Consider the following 20,676-nt stretch of genomic DNA (forward strand, 5'->3'; position numbering starts at 1 on the left):
GAGACAACAATGGAGCTCATACCGTATCGTGAATCCTGCGCATACACATCGTATGGATATCCCAGAATCCAGATCCACATGGAGCATCAACACCGAAAGAGCACGTAGTAGCTAGAACGCCAAGCACAGCTCCGCAATCGTAAGACAAAACAAGTATGCGAGAAATGATTCTAGAAAATTAAGATTACCTGCCCGATATCAAGCCACCATATGGAAACAGCGCAGTGAAGTGGGTCTAAGTCAAGCCCGAAGAAAACGAGGCGAACCACTTCTCTAGCCTTTGCCCGGTGACCCCAAAACACACTCTATAGCTATACACGTATATACCGTAAGCAAATATCTGGACAGACATCAAGTAAATACGATATAAACCACATACGAAAATAAGGCTGTCATTCAACGCCATACATACTATCGTCATCTGCATGAACCTAACCGATCCTAGCATCGCCAGCAGCTTGATCGTCAGATGGAGGCAACACCGATGCAAGCCTCCACAAAAAGGAAACAGATCGGAGCAAACCTCTGCCCCACCTAGCCCGACAACGAGGCAGCAGTGATGATTGGAGACCCGGGCTGAAGAAGCCTCTTTTTATTGGAGGGAGCGTTAGAGTTGCCTTGCGGTCGTAGGCGGGTAGCGCGTGAGTCCAAGATGCTACATTGTAGGCAAGTGGAGAGAGAGGCCGGACCTAAGTGGAGATGAGGGGCTGCGCATGGTCTTGCAGTATTGCATACTGGGTTCATTTGACTCGACCACGCGATGTGATCTTGCCTCTTTGACTTCGAGGTGGATTCTCCGATAGGATATGCGTTGGTATTATTGGATATTGGGGAGAACAAAAATGGAAATGTCTTTCCAGGGAATTAGCAGGCTGTTGACAAATGAGGTGTTTTTGCGTATAGGAAATCCGTAGACTTGTTACATTCGTCGGCAACGCTTGCAGAGGGTTTTCGGAGTATAAAGCTAGACTCAGATCCGCCTTCCTTCTATCTTCTCCAAGCTCTCAAGTTATCATCAAACCCCTCTATAAACTCTTCTATCCTTTTTGTGGTTCATACCCATCCAATCCAATCATCAACATGTCTCCCTGCTCCTGCAACTGCTGCTCCGGTGACTGCAAGACTTGCTCTTGCTCTAGCTGCACTGTAAGTTCAATACTGTCCCTTTTTTACTCCTTTACCCTTTTTTTATGTGGTCCTGATTGTTCTACCAGCACTAAGCCAGCTCACACGCCCTCTCCGCCGCCGTCCTCCTCCAACTCGACAACGCATACCAGGCCTGGAATACCGCTGCTTTCGAACTAGTAGGATTCGGAACTGATCCACGTGTTCGGGACTTGCTATTTCATGATTATGTCTACGTATTGCTGCCTGTTTCGGGAATTTGGGGTCTTATGGATGGGGTTGAGTCAATATTTGGTCGGAAGACCTCGTGTATGTCTGTGTTTATAGGCCAAGGCCGTGCAATCTATACTTTTGGAAATCATTTTGTGCTGCTGTCGAGTTGTAGCTTGTACTTGAAACTTGGAGGTAGTATGCGAGTCTTCGAGGATTACTTGCTCACTTTTACGTTGAATGATGTTGAGCTAGCTAGCTTTGTCGCAGCGCAAATGTCAAATGCCTGTGTGGGCGGCGAGTGCGCGATACCAGACGAAGTATTGATTATGCATGCTCTGGGGGGGGGGGGGGGGCGCGAAGTAGAGGAGAGCCTGGCCCGAATAGAGAATCACCAGGATACTAACTTAAGAGCTCTTGAAGAATCCACGTTTTAATGGGCATATTTGTCCGATCGAGTTTTCGCTTCCGAGCATCCAATAAGCACAATTTCTGCTGTGTTGGCCCTGGCCCTGGCAAGAGAAACTGCACCGCCAGTACCAGAGCCAACTCCAATATATTAAACTGTTCTCTGATGAGCAGACAAAATCAGCATGGTATAATCGGTAGCTTAATGTTCTACAGTATGCCACTTATTCGTGATAGGTGAAGATGGGGAATAGATATTGCTCATAGTGATAATGAACTTCCAAGAGCGCGTTCGATAAAAGGAGCATGTAATTGAAGAATTTCTCTATGAATGTAAGCAATCCCAGGGCTCCGAGGCACCTAGATGACCATTTCATAGCATGTCTGCTTGGAAAGGCTTATTTTTCCCGGTGCCTTGTTCTGTTCATGTCCACATTCAGTCCTTCGCTCAACTTCAATGAATAGATTGTTAAGTTAAAGCCGCGTATCTACCGCAATGACTATCCCCATATACCGCCATAAGGATACGTGTAAACTCTCTTTACACAAATGTTTCTAGAATAGAGAAGTATTCCAACTTTTCGTGACGTTGCCCTGAAGTCAAGACTGATTGAAGAAAAGCACAATGATGCTATTCATAAAATCTTTCTCATTATATGATCTATTTGTACACATTTGCCCATTTTGAAACCATGAGATCCCACTTTCACAAATCCCATCTTCTTGTAAACTTCTTGAGCCCGAATGTTTTCCTCCCAGACACCCAGCCATATTGTTTTGAAGCCTAGTTTCTTTGCAAGGTCTTCACTTTCTGCAATCAAGTGTTTGCCAAGTCCCAAGCCGTGATATTCAGGATTGATGTAAAGCCGTTGCAATTCGACGGGATTATGCTCCTTGGCAAGGCAGTCCTCCGTGGTGCCTTCCGTCAACTGCACAAAGCCGATAACCTCATGTTTCTCGTCACACACCACCATGAAATGTATGGATTGGTCGTTCAGCTCTTGAGCTATCTGCGAAAGGCTATAAGCCTCCTCAAGGTAGGCATTGAGGTCTTCAGCACTCAAAGAATGCCCGAAGGTCAGAGAGTAAACGCGCGATCCGAGTGATGAGATGGCCTGCGCATCACTCGCTCCCTGTGCAGTGCGGATAGTAAGACCGGGATTATTTGGGATGATCTTCCTCCTTTCGAGTGTCATTATGAGAAAGCGTAAGCGTAAGCGTAATTATTACTTCCGCAGAGAAAAAGAAAGTCGTTCGTCGATTTGATGGAGTTTCGACTCTGATAGCACAAGCAACTTGGCCGCAATAATTAGACAACCAAGACCCGCAGACGAATCACCCCAAGTCGCATAGGTGGCTCAATTGCGGCTAAAAGAGGCACGAAAGGGGAGAGAAGCGAAGAACAGCTGGGGTTAAAAACCGAAATCCATAACGGGGAAATGAGGAACGCGCGATAGTAACGTGGTCGGCAGTTGCCGCCGACCACAGTATGAGTTAATTCTGCATAGAGAAAATCAATTCGGGGATTGGTTGGCTACGTAGATAGAGTGGGGCTCCATCTGCGCCGGAATCTGACAGAGTTGTCGTGGGGCCTATCACAAACCGAGGAGAGATCGGTATGCAGCGGTGATGCGGCAGCGATGCGGTCAGCATCACCACCGTACGAGAAGTCTAGCATATCAATTGCATAGATCTTTTGCTTCCGTCTACGCAATGCACGACTACATCAACTTGTGTCTAGTCTTTGGTTCTCACTGGGCATTTAGATCAAACTTTGAATACTTCCTTATTCCAATAATGTTATGCCTGGCCTCGCAATATGCCAGCCTGACTTAATACTGCTGCATTAGTAAGGCAGAAGCAATCAGAGACTATGTAAGGGTAAAAGACCTGGTAGGAAGATGTTAGGAAGATATATGAATTAGATATGGATAGAGACTGGACCCAAGTAGAACTAGTAGAACTACTACTGAAATTTCAAATCTATAAGATTTATAGCCTAAAGACTAGCTTTGAGGCAAGAGAATCAAGAGTGTTTCCCTTTCTTATACAAATTCTTATATAAAGAGATTATAATATAATCCCCTTTTAAGACGGAATCCACTTCTGGAGAGTTGTTCATTAGAAGCTCACTTAAAAAAAAAAGTTACTTGTATTGACTATCTCTGATAACTTTGGAAGTTTGATCAATTTAATTCGAATCCAGGTACTGCACACTGTCCTTACTTGACTCTCGGGCAGGGAATATCAACCAGCTAGCCCTGTTATGAGAGAAAGTTGTCACTCCTCTTTCCTTCGACACAATCACACAGATTGACGTTACTTCCCGAATTCCGACCTGTTCATAGCATCACGGTTCTATAGCCTCGGTGATGAACATGTGATCTTTCCCTCTTAAATGTCATATAGTTCTAAACAAGACTAGGCTACGTGTCTTGAGATATTGGGTATGCTTGAGGAAATTTTGGAAGATAGAGATTTGAATGGCAATTCGCTGAAATTTACTCGAAGAACCATCTCTAGCTGTAGGTTGGAGATCCCGTGTCTAGAACCGTATATAGAAAACAAACAAACAAGTATGCAATGATCGATCAATCCTCCTCAGCTTTACAACTCATCCTTGGAGCGGGGAACATCATCCTCAACTCCTCGGCAGACAGCCGGAGTGGTGACAAGCATGGAGTAGACACACTTCTCATCCTCGGCCGTCTTCAGGATTTCATTTTGCTCACCACACTCCAAGACGACCTTGGTGGATCGGTTGGGACCGTTCCAGCAAGACTGGCCACGCTCATATTCAAGGGCGATTTTCTCAACAGTGATGACATCTCCGGCTTCGTTTAGCTCCTCAACAGTCGTCATTGCAATCTTAGTGAATTTGCCCATGGATGTGACCGAGCCGCCCTTCTTGGCCACCTGCTTCGTTGAGTCCAAGAAGCAGTGCTCGTACTTGTACTCACCAGCATCTTTCTCGATGCATTGGCCCTTCAAGGCGCGGAAAATGCCTGCGGTGCCGTAGTCTTTCTCAAGATCGGATTGTTGGTCACGGATCTTGTTGTTCAGGTTGTTAAGAGAATCTTGGGCGGACTTGAGTGCATCGCGCGCTTCAGTCACAGCCTTGGATTCGGTGGTGGAGTCAGTGCTAGGCTTGGCCAAGACTCCATTGTCTTCCAGGAAGGCCTTCGCAGCAAGGACCTTATCCTCGATGAATTCGACCAGAGACGGCGGAAGGTAAGCCGCGAGCTTGTAGACTGTGAAAATCTGTCAGTTGAAGCCTAGACACAACGAAATTAAAAGTTAATGGTACCTAGATCAGAATCGGCACAGCCGTCCTCTTCGTTCTCCCAGTGCTCCCAGTCGACGCCAGAGTCCTTATCATCAGCCTTGACAATCTCATCGAAGTCACGCTCCTGGGCATCATTGATAATCTCGCCAAGATCACGGGCGGCATAGTCCTCCCAGCTGCGCACAGCGCGCTTAACACCCTCATCGTTAAAGTTAGGGTTGTATTCGATCTTGAACTTGGACAAGATCTCCTCGAGCTCCTTCATTCGATCGAGGGTCTCATCTCTCTGCTGACGGAGTTCCAGAATGCTTTCGCGCAGCTCCTCCACTCTGGCCTTCGCAACACCCGCAAGAGCATTGACCTTGCCCTTGCCCTTAGTCCGAACGACCTTGCGATCCTGCTCCTCAACAACCTTCAGGTTGGCCTCGAGACTCTGGACCTTAGCGTCTGCGTCCTTGATCTCTACTTCCAGCCGGGAGATGTTATCCTGGATCTCCTGCTCCTGCCGACTAGCTTCCGCAAGTAGCTGCTTCTTCTTTTTCAAAGCTGCAGTCATAGACTTCTGCTTAGCCTCCTCCTCTTTGCGCCACTTCTTGCCGATTTCCTTGCATCGGTCTTCGCACTTCTTGCCTCCGGGGCGTGCCCACTCATCACTACCATCACAGCATAGCTCGTAGTCACAGATACCGTCGTTGACACGCTGGAAAGGAACGAATGATGGCCGGTGGCCCTTGTTCTTGCAGTAGTATCCGGGAAGGGCTAGCGTGAGCTCCAGCTCGCTGTGTCCAGGACGATCGGCAACCGTCAGTGGGGAATTGCGCGAGAGATGCGAGCAGGCAGCGGTGCCGGGCTCGTCACTGCCGTCAGGACAATCACAGAAGTCATCGTTGACAGCCGAGAATGGGATCTGGACGGCGGGATTGGAGATACAAGTGAAGGTTTTCGTGTCCTGGTAGAACTTGGCGACTTTGAAAGAAGATAGTTAGTATGTTTAGTGCGTATCGCCTTTAAACATAGCTCCCATTGATGGCCCGCCGGGCTGTGTGGACACCTCGTCCGGGGGTGGAGATACAGAGTCTAAACACTCACATTCTGGTGCAACACCACGGGGGCGGGCAACCTTGTCGCTGCTAGCTCGGGCAGAGGTCCCGGCCACAGCCAGCAGGAATAGCGACTGGGGGAGTCTCATGTTTAAGGCATTGAGCTGGGGAGAAGTGCGGAGAGAGCTTTCGGCCAGCTGTTGAGATCCCCGGCCAATCTAATCAGCGCTTACTAAGCCCGGTATCTCTGCGCCTTTATCGCAGTGGCAATCAGTTACTTTCACGAACTTGAAGTACTGATCGTAATAATCGCATCGCTTCATCCAAAATGGGTAATGACGGTGGAAGGTGAGTCGAATTCATCCAGTTTGCAAATTATGCAAGGCTATCTCGGTCCAAAGCTAACTTCCCTTACAGTATTCCCACCCGCCGCGAACTCGTCAAAGAAGCTGCCCGCGCGCCGACTACAGCGCAACTGAAAGAAACTCAGCGCGAGCAGCAAGAGCATGCCTGGACGACCTGCCCACTGTCGCACAAAGTACTCGCCCGGCCGATAGTCTCAGATTCAGTGGGGAATCTTTACAACAAAGATGCTGTGCTTCAATTTTTGATCGGCGATGACGCCGAGGGCATTAGCTCCAAGTCCGACTGCGAGGAGATCCTATGTGGACGAGTGAAGGGACTTCGGGATGTTGTCGAGCTTCACTTCGAAGTTGATACCGAGCGCACTGAGCACCCTTCTGATAAGATCAATGCGCACCGCCACCAGCGCCGCGAGGGCTGGATCTGTCCTATTACCGCGAAGCCGCTCGGCGCCGGTGTCAAGTCTGTCTACCTGGTGCCTTGTGGACATGTCTTCACCGAGGAGGCAATCCGTCAACTGAAGGGCGATAAATGTTTACAGGTGAGTGGATTCGGCGTCTTAAAGAAGAAATATGGATTCTAGTATTCTGACATTTCTACCCTCCAGTGCGATGAGGCCTACACTGAAGACAACGTCATTTCGATTTTACCGACAAAGGAAGAGGAAAAGCAACGTCTTATTGCACGTAGCCAAAAGCTCGCCGAGCAGGGCCTCACCCACTCGCTCAAGAAAGCCCCTGGCTCAAAGAAGCGCAAGAAGCACGCTACAGATAACTCAGTTGATGCTCCCAGCAACACTGCTGATGCGCCCAAATCGGCAGTTGCAGCTAACGACCGGAGCAACACCTCCACTCCCACACCCGGCGGCAACATCAAGAATGCTTCTGCTGCAAAGATCGCTGCACGCGTTAAGGATGAACAGGATGAGAAGAACAAACGACAGAAGAGAGCCGGCCTCAATGAAAACCTGGATAGTCTTTTCACCAAGAAAGACAGCAAAAAGAGTGGTGATTTTATGACAAGAGGATTCACTATTCCCGCTTCCGCGCGGAGGTAGCTTTCTTTTTCCTTTTGCATCTGTGGTCACAGCTGAGGGAGTTATGTTAGGAGTTCAAGGGGAATTCTGTTTGCGCTTTTTGATTGCTGAGGCAATACTGGTCATGTTTCAATTCAACTCCATTGCTTGAATTCTGATTTACATACAAAAAATGTATATTTCTCCCGAGTCAAACCTTTCCGTCTATATCAACAATCTTACAATGTACTCAAGTGATAAATGATTCAAGAGCGACATATCGCTCTTCTAGAACGCCTCTAGGCAACAACTTTGACCGCGAGTATAAATTAAAGCTTCTCTCTCCTCATCTCTCTTTCTTCTTCAAACACCCGACAAGGATGGGTGGGGAATTCCCGATCCTCATCCATGTTGACTCCAAAAAAAAGAGAGAGAGAACAAAAGACGTCATGAGTGGAAAACGACCACCCTGGGCATCCTGACTTCGAACAGGTGATGCCAGACATTACACAGGTAATTGAAGGTTCCTGACTCTCGCAGCTCAGTCACTTCAGACGTTTCGTTCGATTACATTCAGGGCCGTCTGCCCCACGCCATCTCATGGGATTGAAGTTGATGCAGAGCCTTTTATCACAAGACCACTCGAAATCGCGCGCTCTGTGAAGTCTTGTCAGATGGGTTTTGTCTTCACAGAATCCAGTACGTCTCCGATTACTAAAGCAAAGAAAAAAAACCAGGCTGACTACCATAGCAAACATCCCAGTTTGAAGCAGATTTACTGTGTGCTTCTTACACGTTGATGGAGCAGTGGCACTAAGCCAGTTGAATAATGGTAAGAAGCATGGGTTCTGGGAAAGGTCAGAGACTGAGGCTAAGACTAAGTAATAGAGCAAGCCGAAGCTGCCCATACAGGTTACGGAGCTGGGGAATAGACCATGTGGAGGATGCCCAGGAACTCCAAGCTATCACTTCCCTATCTTTCCCACGGACATATAAGCAGTTGGAGACATACCTAGGTATGACCGGTGACCTACGCCATTTCATTCCGAAATACGCATCGATCGCTGAGCCCTCCAGCCCGCCAAAACTACTCTATGGAAGGGTTCAACCAGTTAAAGGCGGAAGTATTGATGCTAACCTGTCTCGTGACCTCGGTCGGCCGAAAGACAAAATCGAAGACTTCATGAGAGACCTGGATTTCTGTTATGAAAATTGGCTACGCCAAGCCGAAGAAAGCCGCACACGTGTGTTCACCCAAGTTCGGTTGCCGGAATCCTTTCGACATAAGTCTATGGCAGACGTTGCTGCAGGTATGGCGCGTCGAACACATGCGGATGAACAACCTCTTTGGAAGAATGAACGCGCAATCCAAGCTTCGTTATGATGGCACTATTTGAGAAGCACTGACGCAAAGGTGCTAACGACACAGTGGAGTACTCATGTCTTGCGAGAATGCCTCTGAATATATGCCGAGTCATCATATTCAACGTCTTCTTGTAATCAATTTACTAGGACCGAGTTTAGGCTTTCCAAGTAGCTGCTTCACCTGACATCTCACTCTGACCAATTTCACTCTCATTCAAAATCGTCAAGTGAACGAAAGAACCAGGACCACAACGATGCCATCGTCACTGACAGGAAGGCTACACAATTATTCTATATGCGGATCTCTTTTCAATGAGCAACGACGGCCGAATTCGGGGAGTGAAGACTACCAAGGCCCTGATCGATGGCGGGTTCACTTCAAATTTGGTTCTCAATATTTGGTGGAAGCTCTGCAATCCCGCACTATTAAATTGTTCGGAGGCGTGATGGAAGTTTCAACCGGAGAACGAAGTATCGTGCCACATGGAGTGTGGATCTACGTGGAATTGCATGGGATAACCCGAGTGGTTGCCGCCCTGGTTGTACCAGGAAGAACCAGCTACCATACCTTACTCAGTCGGCACAGAATGCATGACACCGGTATCCGAGGAGATTATAAGCTTGGCACTTATACAATCCTAGGTGACGATGGGAACAGATCGAAACTTCCACGAGCCGGAGATCGATCAGCGATGTCCGAGCCCAGCAGCTCTTCTTCAAAATCACCATTGTGGGTGACAGTCAACTCCGCGGGTCGGGAGGAAGATATGGAAATGTACGACGAGGATTCTGATGAAGATATCAGTGAAGGGGAAGTTGACCGTGCTATCCAACATGCATTACGTCAAGATTATCACCTGGTGCATGAGAATGATGATGACAACTCTGAAGATTATTCCGGAGACACCAAATTCCTGTCGGGAAACTGACAGCATCAGCGTCGGAGCCCCTGCCTCCCATGTTGACTCATGCGCATTACCTTATTCTCAGGCAAGGGATGAGAACATTATCAACTTAAGAACCGTCAATATTCACTTACGCAGCAAAGGATTGCCACAAATCTGAAAAACGATTTGCTATTCATGTCGCGTTTTCAAGTCGTTCTGCTGAGTCAAGTGATTTTGCAGTCGGGGGAAAGTATTTTGTGTGTGTTTTGTGTCTGTGCCTGATATTGTTGCTCCAAAGTTTGGTCTGAAGTTCAAGGGGAGTTTATTTAAGCTTTTCCGTTGCTGATCAGATATAGTTATGCACACTATATGGCTTGATATCCAGGACTCTGATTTACATATGAAATCGAGGACATCTGAAATTGACGAAACTGACAGTTCCTGGTACCAGAAACGGCGCCCACTTAGTGGCCATCCTCCCTCCCTTGTAATGCTGTGATCCTGTGATTAAGTAACCACTCAAATACATATCTGGCTTATTTGAAGGTTGAGTGACTAATTAGTCAGCGAAGACTGGTCTGCGAAGATGACATTCTTGGTGAGCTGGCCCTCCTGGGCCGAAGCCCTAATCCTTAATTACGATGATAAACCTGGCCGTCATATCAAGCTTTCTATAACCTTGGAAGGCAATTAACAGCCAATCTCACTCTCATAGTAACCCTTGGATCACGCGGGCGATCTTCCGTGTAATGTAATTGACGTTGTGTGATAACCTTAGTAACACGGCCTATCTAGCCTTCCTACGCAGGCCAGGTGCCGATATAAGTCAAATGACTAATTTGTGTTTAGAAAAACTTCGGTGATACCTATCGCCGGTCTCCAAAATTCATGGATACATATTGCCCAGGTGGGTCATATTGTACTTTTGACCGTCATTATATAACCTAGACCTTACAAAAATCAACATGGCCATCATCAAATATATATACTTGCCACACACATTTCCTAGGTTCAATCTAGATTCAGAGTCACTCATCTCTTTAAATGATGATATCGAGAAAGGAGATGCTCAACACATGTGCAGACATAGATGATGCTTGGCTTCGACCTCTTTTCACGACAGGTGCTCTTCCAGGAGAGCAATTTCATAATGGCCCCAGGGTGCCTTGGATCCGCCGGTGCCAAAGTGTCGGACATGATAAGTTTTTAAGGATATCGAACTTTTCCAAAAAATAACATGACAGAATCAGGCAGACGATGCAGTCACATAGACGTTCAAAGAATCGAAATGCAATTGAGCAAAAAATATTTCTAGTATACACAAATATATCCTGATATCAAAACAGGTTTCCAACAAAGCTCATGCTTCCACATCTCATGCACTATTGTACACAGATATTTACAATGGAGCAGACTTAAACTCAAACCGCTAATTGCAAACTGCACGCTTGCGGATCAGCGAAACGCCTTGGGCTTCGTCTCATCCCTGGAGATGAGCAAACCCCGGTTGAGGAGCTCAGAGTAGATGGTCTTCTTCCGGCCAAGATCCTCGTCATGATCAGCCTTGGTAATACGCTTACCGCTAAACTTGAGGTTGGGCGGCAGGTAACCGGCAGCCTTGACCTTAGCCAGCTTCTTGGTAACGTTCACGGGCTTCTCCTTAAGTCTGGTGGAAAGACCGGCGACGAAGTCTCCAACCGTGGCGGAGGAGCTGATAACCTGGTCTGGGATGCGGCGGCCCATGAGCTGGGAGCAACGCTTAGCGAACTGTTTGCGAATATTAGTGACGATCTTCTGGGGTAGGAACTGGGGAAACGAACGGCAAATTTGATCTCGGAGTTAGTTAATGAGAGAGCGTGGTGAGGTCCTTGGGTAACTTTCTTCACGGGCTCGCCCTCAAGAATGAATTTCTCCGGCGACTCAATCTGAGCTTCTGTCTTTCCGCCAATCTGACTGAAGACAAAGACCAGCGCATCCATAGAGTCTTGGTTCGGGAACCGCAGGGCAGTGCCCAAAGGCTCAGAGCCCAAGACGACACAGCCATTAAGCATATCCTGAATCTTGGGGTCGTGCGTGGCAACCTCGCAAACGCTTGTAAGAGGCTTGCCGAGAAGTTGCATCAAAGAGATCTCAACAGCAGCCTGGTGAGCGGCTTGAGGAAGTGCCCGGGGCTTGACATCGGCATCGTACCTAAGCACATCAATGGTTAGCAAATCGGTCTCGTGATCCTCGCATCCCTCAAATCAACCCGCGCAGAACCAAACATACCGAGCATAAGCATCAGCATCTGAATTAGGCCCATCAGCCAACCACTCCTTCTCCTTGGTAAATCCAATAACATCCAATCCATCCCAGGTCTCAGCCTGCACATATGTAGATCCCGAAGCCAGATCTCCCTCCTCCACAGCCTCTCCAGCAGCAAGACTACCCTCTTCGCGTGTCAATTGGGACTCGCCGGTGTAAGGGTCCTCTGCGCCAGGGGGCTTTTCTGTGTTCCAAAGTCGGCGGCGGGTGCGGTCGAGGAAGGAAGGGGAGTCGGAGGAGCCGGAGGATGCATTGCGGCGGAATTGACGGGCGAGCGGGGACACGCGGGGAATTGCTTCTTGTCTGCAGTTTGAGCATACGTATAGCGCTTCCCGCAGGGGGATACGCATGGCTGGACGCATGGTTGTGGTGTGGGTTGGTTTTGATGTTTCGATTGATGCTTGAACTTTTGCGCGGCGAAACAAATCTCTGGGTCACGTGAAGGTCTTGGCGTTGATAGCGTATACTCCCGATGTCTATCTAACTTCATTTTAATTGGATCACTATTAGCTATGTCAAGATAATTTAATTGATCAGGCTAATACAAATATGTACCTGGCCTTTCCCCCGTGTAGTCTGGGGCGGCACTCTGTCGCGTTCACTGCGCCAGAATGGCCTCATAAAATCACTCGTAGAATAATATAACAAAAGAGAATAAATTTGCATAATGCTGACCTTTTGGCCTGCACCCTACGCAAAACGTGGTTTTGTAGTAAAACCTTGTCTTCGGCGATCGATTTGTCACTTAGATTTTCCCAAGTGGGTGAATTGTATATACATGCTTCGCTGATATCATACTATAACAGAACCGTAGATCCATACATCAAAAATTCAAAATGCGAACTTTTCTTTTACTCGCGAACGAACATACCGGCCATACCCATGCCGGTACCAATGCACATGCTGACAACACCAATGTCCTGGCCGCTACGCTCCAACTCAGGAAGCAGATCAGCGACCTGGCGAGCACCGGTAGCACCGAGAGGATGACCAAGAGCAATAGCACCACCGTTGGGGTTAACCTTAGCCTGGTCAATGCCGAGCTTGCGAACACTGTAGATAGCCTGGGAAGCGAAAGCCTCGTTGATCTCCCAAACACCGACATCAGGAACGGAGAGACCAACCTGCTGAAGCAGCTTGGGGATAGCAACAGCGGGGCCAACACCCATCTCATCGGGGGCACAACCAGCAACAGCGGTAGCGACCCAGCGAGCCTTGATAGAGCCGGAAAGACCGAGCTCCTCGGCGGTGGAACGGCGCATCAAAAGGGTAGCAGCGGCACCATCGCTGACCTGGGAGGAGTTACCAGCAGTGCTAGCTCCATCGGGCTTGAAAGCGGGCTTGAGAGTGCCCATCTTCTCAGCAGAGATGTTGTGACGGATACCGTCATCCTGGGAAACGGTGATCTCCTTAGCGGGAGCATCGGGGTTCTCGGGGTCAAGAGTCTTAGTGGTAACGGGGACGATCTCAGAGTCGAAACGACCGGCCTTCTGGGCGGCGGAGGCCTTGGCGTGAGAATCAGCGGCGAAAGCGTCCTGGTCCTGACGGGAGATTCCGTAGCGCGAGGCGACGTTCTCGGAGGTCAGACCCATTGGCATGATGCAGTCCTTGGCGTCCTGGGAGTGAGACTCCTTCAGCTCGGGCCAGAGAACGGTGGGAATAGCGCGGGAGCCGTAGTTGCGAGTCATGTGCTCCATACCACCACCGACACCGATGTCGAGAGCGCCGGAGCGGATACCGTAGGAAACGGCGGTGATGGCGGCCAGACCAGATGAGCACTGGCGGTTGATGGTGTTGAAGGGGACGGAGTGAGGGAAACCGGCGTGGATCTGGGCCATACGACCGGCCTTAGCACCACCGAGCTCCTGCAGGACGGATCCGATGGTCACGTCGTCGATGAGTGCCGGGTCCAGGTTGGGGTTGGCCTTCAATGTGGCCTTCAGGACGCTGGCGAGCAGCTCCTCGGGGTAAGCATCCTTGAAACCACCCTTCTTGGCGCGGGTGATAGGAGTACGCAGGGAGGAGAGGATGACAATGTCGTTAGGAGACTTCTGGAGGACCTGCTTCAGGCCGCGGGGAATTGGGGAGGCCATGGTGTGTTCTAGTTATTATAATATTGTCGTGAAAGATCGTAGATACGCCGAGATATATTGTTCTCGGGTAGGTCGGTGAAATTGAGATTGCGACAATGTCTATGATATGCACTGTACAAAGGCCAAAAGTGGAGAGATCAAAGAAGAGAAGAAGCAATTCCCCCAAAAAATTCCCCAACAAATCCGCCCGAGGCAAGAGGTTCTTAAGGAAAATGCCGGGTGAAATTCCGGGGTCGGATGCAGTGTGGTTGACCAGTACCGTTGCCCGGCATTGAAGATCGGCTAAGCGCTCTCCCATCAATGTGGGGATATACTATGTACTGTAGGAGTATAGACTTTCTTGCGCCGCAACGACCTCCATTTCTATATTAATCGACTTATATTTCGTAGATACCTTGTTTATAATAATGTATGATTTTTGCTGCCTTTTTACTAAAAGTCGATCCCACATTGGACCATAATATGACCAGATAATCTCGGATGGACAACGCCGACCAAGTGCCGTCGGCTGCTTTGTCAGCCGGTCGGATCGGATGGCGGGATGTATGCCGATGAGGCGAATCTGATCCCGGTTGACATCTGCAGTATACTACAGTAGTATAAAGTTTAAAAATAGTCTATAGGTTGACAAGTAAATCTCTATTTATTTGTCAAAAGTCCGATTGTAAGATATTGTGATATTGCTCAAGGAACATAATGGCTTTGATATCAGACCATTTAACTCAATAGCTATCAAGTATTCACGTTAAACATATGAAGCAAATGAAAGAAATAAAAGACAAAGAACGCGGACTCCCTAGTCCAGGTATCCGAGTGCATCATGAGACCCACACAAACTCCCATATCCATAACCTGTCAAGAATAATCATAAACTCAATTCTCCAAAGCCCACTTTGTCATCTCATGCGTAACGGAATTGAGCTCACGTGGCACAAGCCAGAATTGCACCGCAACAGTAGGCTCTAGATGACGAATCCACAAGTCAACAAGGCGCCACAGACTTTCATTTGCAATAGGTCGACCTCTCGAGTTCTTCCATCCATTAGCCTTCCACTTAGGCATCCACTCAGTCACACCTTGATAGATGTATGATGAATCGGTTTGAATAACAAGCGTATGCAGCGGATGGGTAAATTCATCGCCATGCTTCGGTTTATCGACATCACAGACATTGATGACTTCAATCAGAGCAGAGATGCACGCCTTAAGCAAAGCGACCTGCGCTGTATTCGGGGTTTCCTTGATCTTAGTAACACGGTTGTGTCCACTGCCGTGTCCGAAGAACACTCCCATCGCACACCGGGGTTGAAGTTCGTTGGGCAATTTGGTGAGACATTCACCATCGATTGAGACAACTAGGCAGCCCAGGTGGAAGGGGAAGTTTCCACAGTCAGAGCATTTGATGGTTGCTGTTGAGCAGGCGAGGAAGCGCCAGTAACCCCATTCTACCGTGATGTCTTCTGGCTTGAAGTAGTTTGGGTAGAGAGCTGGGCTGAAAATGCGACTTGGTGTGAGGTGATCGTTGTTATTCTCATTGTTGGCTTCCAATCCACAGCGCTCATTGTAGCTGGGGAGCAGCGGTGGGTGATGGCCAACTCCGCATCCTGGAGTGTTTACCACCGGATTCTGCAGCAGGCTGAGATTAGTTTAAAATCAAAAGTGGACTTTGCGTGTCTGGCTCGGAATAATAGGATGATGGGCTTGTTCTGAGTTCTGTTTCACTGAATCGTACCGGTATCTTCTGGGTGGTCCTCTTCTTGCGTGCCTTCAGACCTCGAGGACGGTTGCCCTTGACGATATTGTCGACTTTTAAGATAGGATTACTTTTGATGACTTGCTCATCCATGATGATTGATCGATTGACAGTACTTGAAAGAGATGGTCAGAAGTGGGTGTGGGTGTGAAAGGTAGAAGTTAGATGAGAGGTGAGTAGTGAGAGATGAGTGATGAGATATGAAGAGCGGGACAAAGGAATATGATCGAACTCTACAAACATAATGTCAAAGAAATCTCGGTAGTCATTGAAGTATCTTGAATTGGCTAGAAAATGTGAAGGTAACAAAGAAACAGTAAATCAAGATGCCTTAAACTCCATGTAGTCCGTATGGATCTTTGAACCTGAACGCCGGGGAATCATGCGAAAGACATCTAGTGTCACGTAACAGGCATAAAAGCAGATGATATGGTACATAAAAACGCGTCAGTATAGACGATGACTGACATAATAAAATATCCGAGGATTGACGGGTGGTCTGTTAAGTCCGGATAATATGACTGTAGTGCCCTGGGACTTTGTTCCGGCACTTCTCACAGTCAGCACGGTACCCCATAGCGATGGCCGCTTTCTTGGGGGAAGCGCTCTCAGAGAGCTGCATTGCTCGTGGAGTGGGTCGGCGAGTTAAGACAGGTGTAAGAAATGCCGGATTCTCAGGAAATTCTGGGGTTGGGGACCACCGAGGAGAGTGCGAGTATGCAGCCATGTCCGTGTCGCTTGCGGGCAAACTATTCATGGACGTATCATTGTCGTCCTCACTGACTGGGCTTGGAAGCCTGGCATGCATAAAATAGTCTGGATATTCAAGAGCGACATCGTCCGTTGGGTCTGGTCGGGGGGTGTTCATGAGATCGTGTGCGACCGGCCCGGGGCTGCGCATCGGGGTGGCTGTGGAAGCCCCACTGGCACTGTTTGATTGATTGAAACTAGGGTGAGGGATTTCTGACAGAGGAGTGGTGCTCATGTTGTTGGAGTTCACAAACCAGGAGAGCTCATGACTGCCAGCCAGGGCAGTGGGTGGGTTTGCAGAGGAGGTGCTAAAAGTAATGATCGGCGCCCATGGGAGTTCAGCCGAATTTGCCGCAGTACCCGCTGAAGCATCTTCCGTGCTTGGCTTCTTGGAGCTGGCTTCTTCATCAGAGGAATCCACGGGAGTCAAGGTCGGGGCTCGGGAAGGACTGTGATCGAGGTCGATCGGAGACTCAGGGAGGTCAGGTGTTTGCCATGGCTGACAGAGCTTCTGTAACAGTGATTGTGAGTGATGAGCACTAAAGGATTTGGCTGAACAAAGCTCATTGTTCGAGCTAAGACGCGTCGCGAATGTGGGTATGAACGTACTTTGTTCTGAGGAGCAAGCTTGGACGACTTGTCGTCGTCGCGCTGACGCTTGACCCCAAACATAGCTGGTGGTGTGCTCACAAATTGGAGCTGATCGCTCAGGTGTAAGGACCATGGAGAATTAAGTCTGGGGAAGCAAGGGTGGAAAAAAGGTGGTGGAGAGCTGAAGTCGGCAGTTGCCGTCATCGTTTCTCCGAGCGGAGTCTAGGTGGCAGAACCTAAGCATTTTCTCTACGGGCCGACTGCTACATTACTACTGACTACAAGTTCAATTTAAGAGTTGAGTTCTTTTCATGCAGTTTCGTCACTTTGAACAGGTCAGTTCGGTGAACGGACGGAGCAGTCTTTGACTCAGCTAAGGTCTGATGACCCATATTGCTGATCCTCTGAGGTCACACTGACTAAGATCTTCAAAGGATGTAGTTAAAATAGTTGCATGCATAGACTGACGTTTTAATAGATCTGAATTCATTCCAATGAGATCTGGTCTTAACTCTGGAACTGGAAATGGAACAAGCGAAATCCTTGTCTAAAGCAGAGTCTGAATCCTTGGTCTGACGTGCCGTTGTAGAAATGCAGTGATAATCCGATCTTCGCGCACTGAGCCCATGTGTGGGTCTTGATTGGCTAATATGATTTCCTCGCGGCGCACAGAAACTACTAGACTTCATGTACAGACAAATAATTGCTCCGGTCCGAAGGGATATTATCCTAATCCTAGGGAGCCACGAATGATAAATCAGATGGAAGACAGGGATAGAAACCAAATACGTGTTCAAGCATTTGCAGAAAGACCTGTCATAAGAGAAGTTCAGCCAATATCCCTTGGGCCTTAAGACCCGTGAATCATCGGCGATGGCTCCACTTTTAGTTCCATCTTCTTTTTAACTGGGATTTCCACACTTGTCTTTTCCTCGGTTCCTGATTTCCTATTAATTCTGCAAGTCTGTAAGTTTCGTTCCTGGTTCTTCTTTCCCTTTGTCTTCATTGTTCTCAGTGGCATTAGTTCTAGTCTACGTTCAATCTCTAACTTGTCAATTGCGACAGTTTCTATTGGCCCGCTAATCCACCATGCCTCTCGTCACCACCAACGAATTCAACGAGGACACTCGTGGTAAGTACGACACTGTAGAAGAGTCGCAAAATCTACAATACCTCAATTCCTCAATTACCACCTGTTCAGCATGTTAATCACCTTCTCTGCTCCCTAGTCCTCGGCTACGAGTCTTTGTTGCCACCTCAGTACTTGCAGACTGAGATCCCCGCGGTGAGTCATTTTTTCTTGTTCCACACCCCGCTATCCAGACCCAATCTAACAAAAATGAATTACAGCCCGACCGTTGCATGAAGACCGTCCGCGCTGGTCGCAATGAAGCCGTCGAGATCATTGAACAGCGCGACGACCGTCTCCTGGTCGTCGTCGGACCCTGCTCCATCCACGACCCGGACACTGCTCTCGAGTACGCCCGCCGCTTGAAGGAGCTCTCCAACAAATTGTCCAAGGACCTCTTGATTATCATGCGCGCCTACCTTGAGAAGCCCCGTACCACCGTCGGCTGGAAGGGTCTCATCAACGACCCGGACATGGACGAGTCCTACCAGATCAACAAGGGTCTGCGCGTTTCGCGCAAGCTCTACGTTGACCTGACCAGCACCGGTCTCCCCATCGCCAGCGAGATGCTGGACACCATCTCCCCACAGTACCTGGCCGATCTGATCTCCCTCGGTGCCATCGGCGCCCGCACCACCGAGTCCCAGCTGCACCGTGAGCTGGCATCCGGTCTGTCCTTCCCCATTGGTTTCAAGAACGGAACCGACGGTGGTCTCACCGTCTCCATTGACGCCATCGGCGCCGCTGCTCACCCTCACCGCTTCCTCGGTGTGACCAAGCAGGGTCTGGCTGCCATTACCAAGACCGCTGGTAACGAGCACGGCTTCGTTATCCTGCGCGGTGGCACTAAGGGCACCAACTACGATCGCGAGAGCATCCGCGGTGCCCGTGAGGCCCTGCGCGCCAAGAAGCAGCGTGAGGTTGTCATGGTCGACTGCTCCCATGGTAACTCGAAGAAGAACCACCTCAACCAGCCCCTCGTCGCTAAGGAGGTCTCTGACCAGCTGCGCGAGGGTGAGTCTGGTATCATCGGTGTTATGATCGAGTCCAACATCTACGAGGGTAACCAGAAGGTTCCCCCAGAGGGACCCTCCCACCTGCTTAAGGGTGTCAGTATCACTGACGCCTGCATCAACTGGGAGATGACTGTTGATACCCTGGAGGATTTGGCTGACGGTGTTCGCGCCCGTCGCGTCCTCCAAAAATCCAAGTCGAATGGTGCCAATGGCTCTCACTAAATTCCCGAGGAAAAGAGAGTAGTATCTTTATATCATTGATATGTCTAAATTGTGTGTCAAGGCCTAGGGGGGATAAAAATCTGGGTTTTGTTTCTTGTACTTGAAAAGTTTCCCCATGGGGTCGACATAGATACCTTTTCTATCATTCGATAATGCAGCGTTTAATTCTCGGTTTCAACATTATCCTCTATCCTAAAAATCATTGCTGTATAATATTCTGTTTAACTAAGGTGATGTGAGGTGTGTGATAGTATGTGCCCCAAAAACCAGGTGTCAAGCCCGTGTGTATGTATACAAAGTCAGAGCTTTCCCCAGACCCACTCCAATCCCTAAAATCTTAAAATGACAGCTCTGTTCCTGATTTAAAGTGTCCACAGGATCTACGAGATCGATTTTATTCTCCACTGCGGCGCAGGGGCCAGTCGTACAGGGTTTGGGGGGTTGTGGTGGTGAGAATTTGTCAAGGGGAAAGCGCTTTGCCGGTGGGTTCCCAATGCGGAATGGGGCCTCCCCTCTTACGGTTAGTGGTGGACCGACGTGGGAGGACGTTTTTCCCTGTGGTCTGGCTGTCTTGGATCTGTTGTGGGGTGTTAGAAGTCATTGTGAATGGTTGGACTGGTCTCGTGTGCTTATAATGGTTATTGTGTCTCGCAAAGGGCGAGGCCGGGATCTAAACAGTAGGATTGCTAGGTGGAGCTCACTATTTGAACACCACAAAATTAGTTGGACACCACATTATTTCTATATCTGGTATGGCGCAGTAATTGTAATTCAGAAAAAATACTATCTCAAATATCGAAGGACATCGCATCACCTTCGCTTAATTCACCTCAATATACGAGATAACGCTTCATTAGAGTCATCATATAAGTAAGCTTAGTGGGTATCAGTCTTTGATCACCTTCACATTCCAGCGTAGTCTACAAAACAACGTGAGCAAGTAGGTACTTGGGTATGTACTCAACAATATTACTCTCTGAATTACATTTACTACTATTTCCCTAATCTGGTTAGCAGTAGTGTTCTTTTGAAATTGTGGCGTTCTTCTAGCAAGCGCCTTGCTAGGTTGACACCTCAAATTGCGAGTAAGGTTTCTGTCTTCTGAAGGACCATTTTATG

The 20,676-nt window shown here is 48.6% G+C and overlaps 10 protein-coding genes across 10 annotated transcripts; 4 read left to right on the plus strand and 6 right to left on the minus strand.

Moving 5' to 3' along the window:
• Positions 1-2,378: 2,378 nt before the first annotated feature.
• Positions 2,379-2,939, minus strand: N7503_003989 (GNAT family N-acetyltransferase; the record flags this gene model as incomplete). The annotated part of the gene is made up of 1 exon (XM_057063536.1): positions 2,379-2,939. One exon carries the CDS (start codon positions 2,937-2,939, stop codon positions 2,379-2,381), a length of 561 nt encoding a protein of 186 aa, XP_056924451.1.
• Positions 2,940-4,350: 1,411 nt separating this feature from the next.
• N7503_003990 (uncharacterized protein) lies at positions 4,351-6,218 on the minus strand (the record flags this gene model as incomplete). The annotated part of the gene is made up of 3 exons (XM_057063537.1): positions 4,351-4,994; positions 5,051-5,995; positions 6,119-6,218. 3 exons carry the CDS (start codon positions 6,216-6,218, stop codon positions 4,351-4,353), a joined length of 1,689 nt encoding a protein of 562 aa, XP_056924452.1.
• A 161-nt stretch (positions 6,219-6,379) lies between these two features.
• On the plus strand, positions 6,380-7,489 carry N7503_003991 (replication termination factor 2; the record flags this gene model as incomplete). Its single annotated transcript, XM_057063538.1, has 3 exons — positions 6,380-6,417; positions 6,487-6,973; positions 7,040-7,489. The coding sequence occupies exons 1-3, from the start codon at positions 6,398-6,400 to the stop codon at positions 7,487-7,489; spliced, it is 957 nt and encodes a 318-aa protein (XP_056924453.1). The 5' UTR covers positions 6,380-6,397.
• A 976-nt stretch (positions 7,490-8,465) lies between these two features.
• Positions 8,466-8,831, plus strand: N7503_003992 (uncharacterized protein; the record flags this gene model as incomplete). The annotated part of the gene is made up of 1 exon (XM_057063539.1): positions 8,466-8,831. One exon carries the CDS (start codon positions 8,466-8,468, stop codon positions 8,829-8,831), a length of 366 nt encoding a protein of 121 aa, XP_056924454.1.
• Positions 8,832-9,399: 568 nt separating this feature from the next.
• Positions 9,400-9,741, plus strand: N7503_003993 (uncharacterized protein; the record flags this gene model as incomplete). The annotated part of the gene is made up of 1 exon (XM_057063540.1): positions 9,400-9,741. One exon carries the CDS (start codon positions 9,400-9,402, stop codon positions 9,739-9,741), a length of 342 nt encoding a protein of 113 aa, XP_056924455.1.
• Positions 9,742-11,154: 1,413 nt separating this feature from the next.
• N7503_003994 (mitochondrial 54S ribosomal mL50 protein) lies at positions 11,155-12,365 on the minus strand (the record flags this gene model as incomplete). Its single annotated transcript, XM_057063541.1, has 3 exons — positions 11,155-11,466; positions 11,520-11,889; positions 11,968-12,365. 3 exons carry the CDS (start codon positions 12,363-12,365, stop codon positions 11,155-11,157), a joined length of 1,080 nt encoding a protein of 359 aa, XP_056924456.1.
• A 489-nt stretch (positions 12,366-12,854) lies between these two features.
• Positions 12,855-14,096, minus strand: N7503_003995 (uncharacterized protein; the record flags this gene model as incomplete). Its single annotated transcript, XM_057063542.1, has 1 exon — positions 12,855-14,096. One exon carries the CDS (start codon positions 14,094-14,096, stop codon positions 12,855-12,857), a length of 1,242 nt encoding a protein of 413 aa, XP_056924457.1.
• An 873-nt stretch (positions 14,097-14,969) lies between these two features.
• Positions 14,970-15,942, minus strand: N7503_003996 (uncharacterized protein; the record flags this gene model as incomplete). Its single annotated transcript, XM_057063543.1, has 2 exons — positions 14,970-15,722; positions 15,829-15,942. The coding sequence occupies 2 exons, from the start codon at positions 15,940-15,942 to the stop codon at positions 14,970-14,972; spliced, it is 867 nt and encodes a 288-aa protein (XP_056924458.1).
• Positions 15,943-16,351: 409 nt separating this feature from the next.
• N7503_003997 (uncharacterized protein) lies at positions 16,352-17,271 on the minus strand (the record flags this gene model as incomplete). The annotated part of the gene is made up of 2 exons (XM_057063544.1): positions 16,352-17,110; positions 17,209-17,271. The coding sequence occupies 2 exons, from the start codon at positions 17,269-17,271 to the stop codon at positions 16,352-16,354; spliced, it is 822 nt and encodes a 273-aa protein (XP_056924459.1).
• A 1,008-nt stretch (positions 17,272-18,279) lies between these two features.
• Positions 18,280-19,557, plus strand: N7503_003998 (3-deoxy-7-phosphoheptulonate synthase; the record flags this gene model as incomplete). Its single annotated transcript, XM_057063545.1, has 3 exons — positions 18,280-18,322; positions 18,420-18,475; positions 18,541-19,557. The coding sequence occupies 3 exons, from the start codon at positions 18,280-18,282 to the stop codon at positions 19,555-19,557; spliced, it is 1,116 nt and encodes a 371-aa protein (XP_056924460.1).
• Between the last annotated feature and the right edge of the window lie 1,119 nt (positions 19,558-20,676).

The sequence above is a fragment of the Penicillium pulvis genome (genome assembly GCF_028828015.1).
Source record: "Penicillium pulvis strain IBT 33274 chromosome Unknown contig_1_segment0_segment0, whole genome shotgun sequence".
Taxonomy (NCBI): domain Eukaryota; kingdom Fungi; phylum Ascomycota; class Eurotiomycetes; order Eurotiales; family Aspergillaceae; genus Penicillium; species Penicillium pulvis.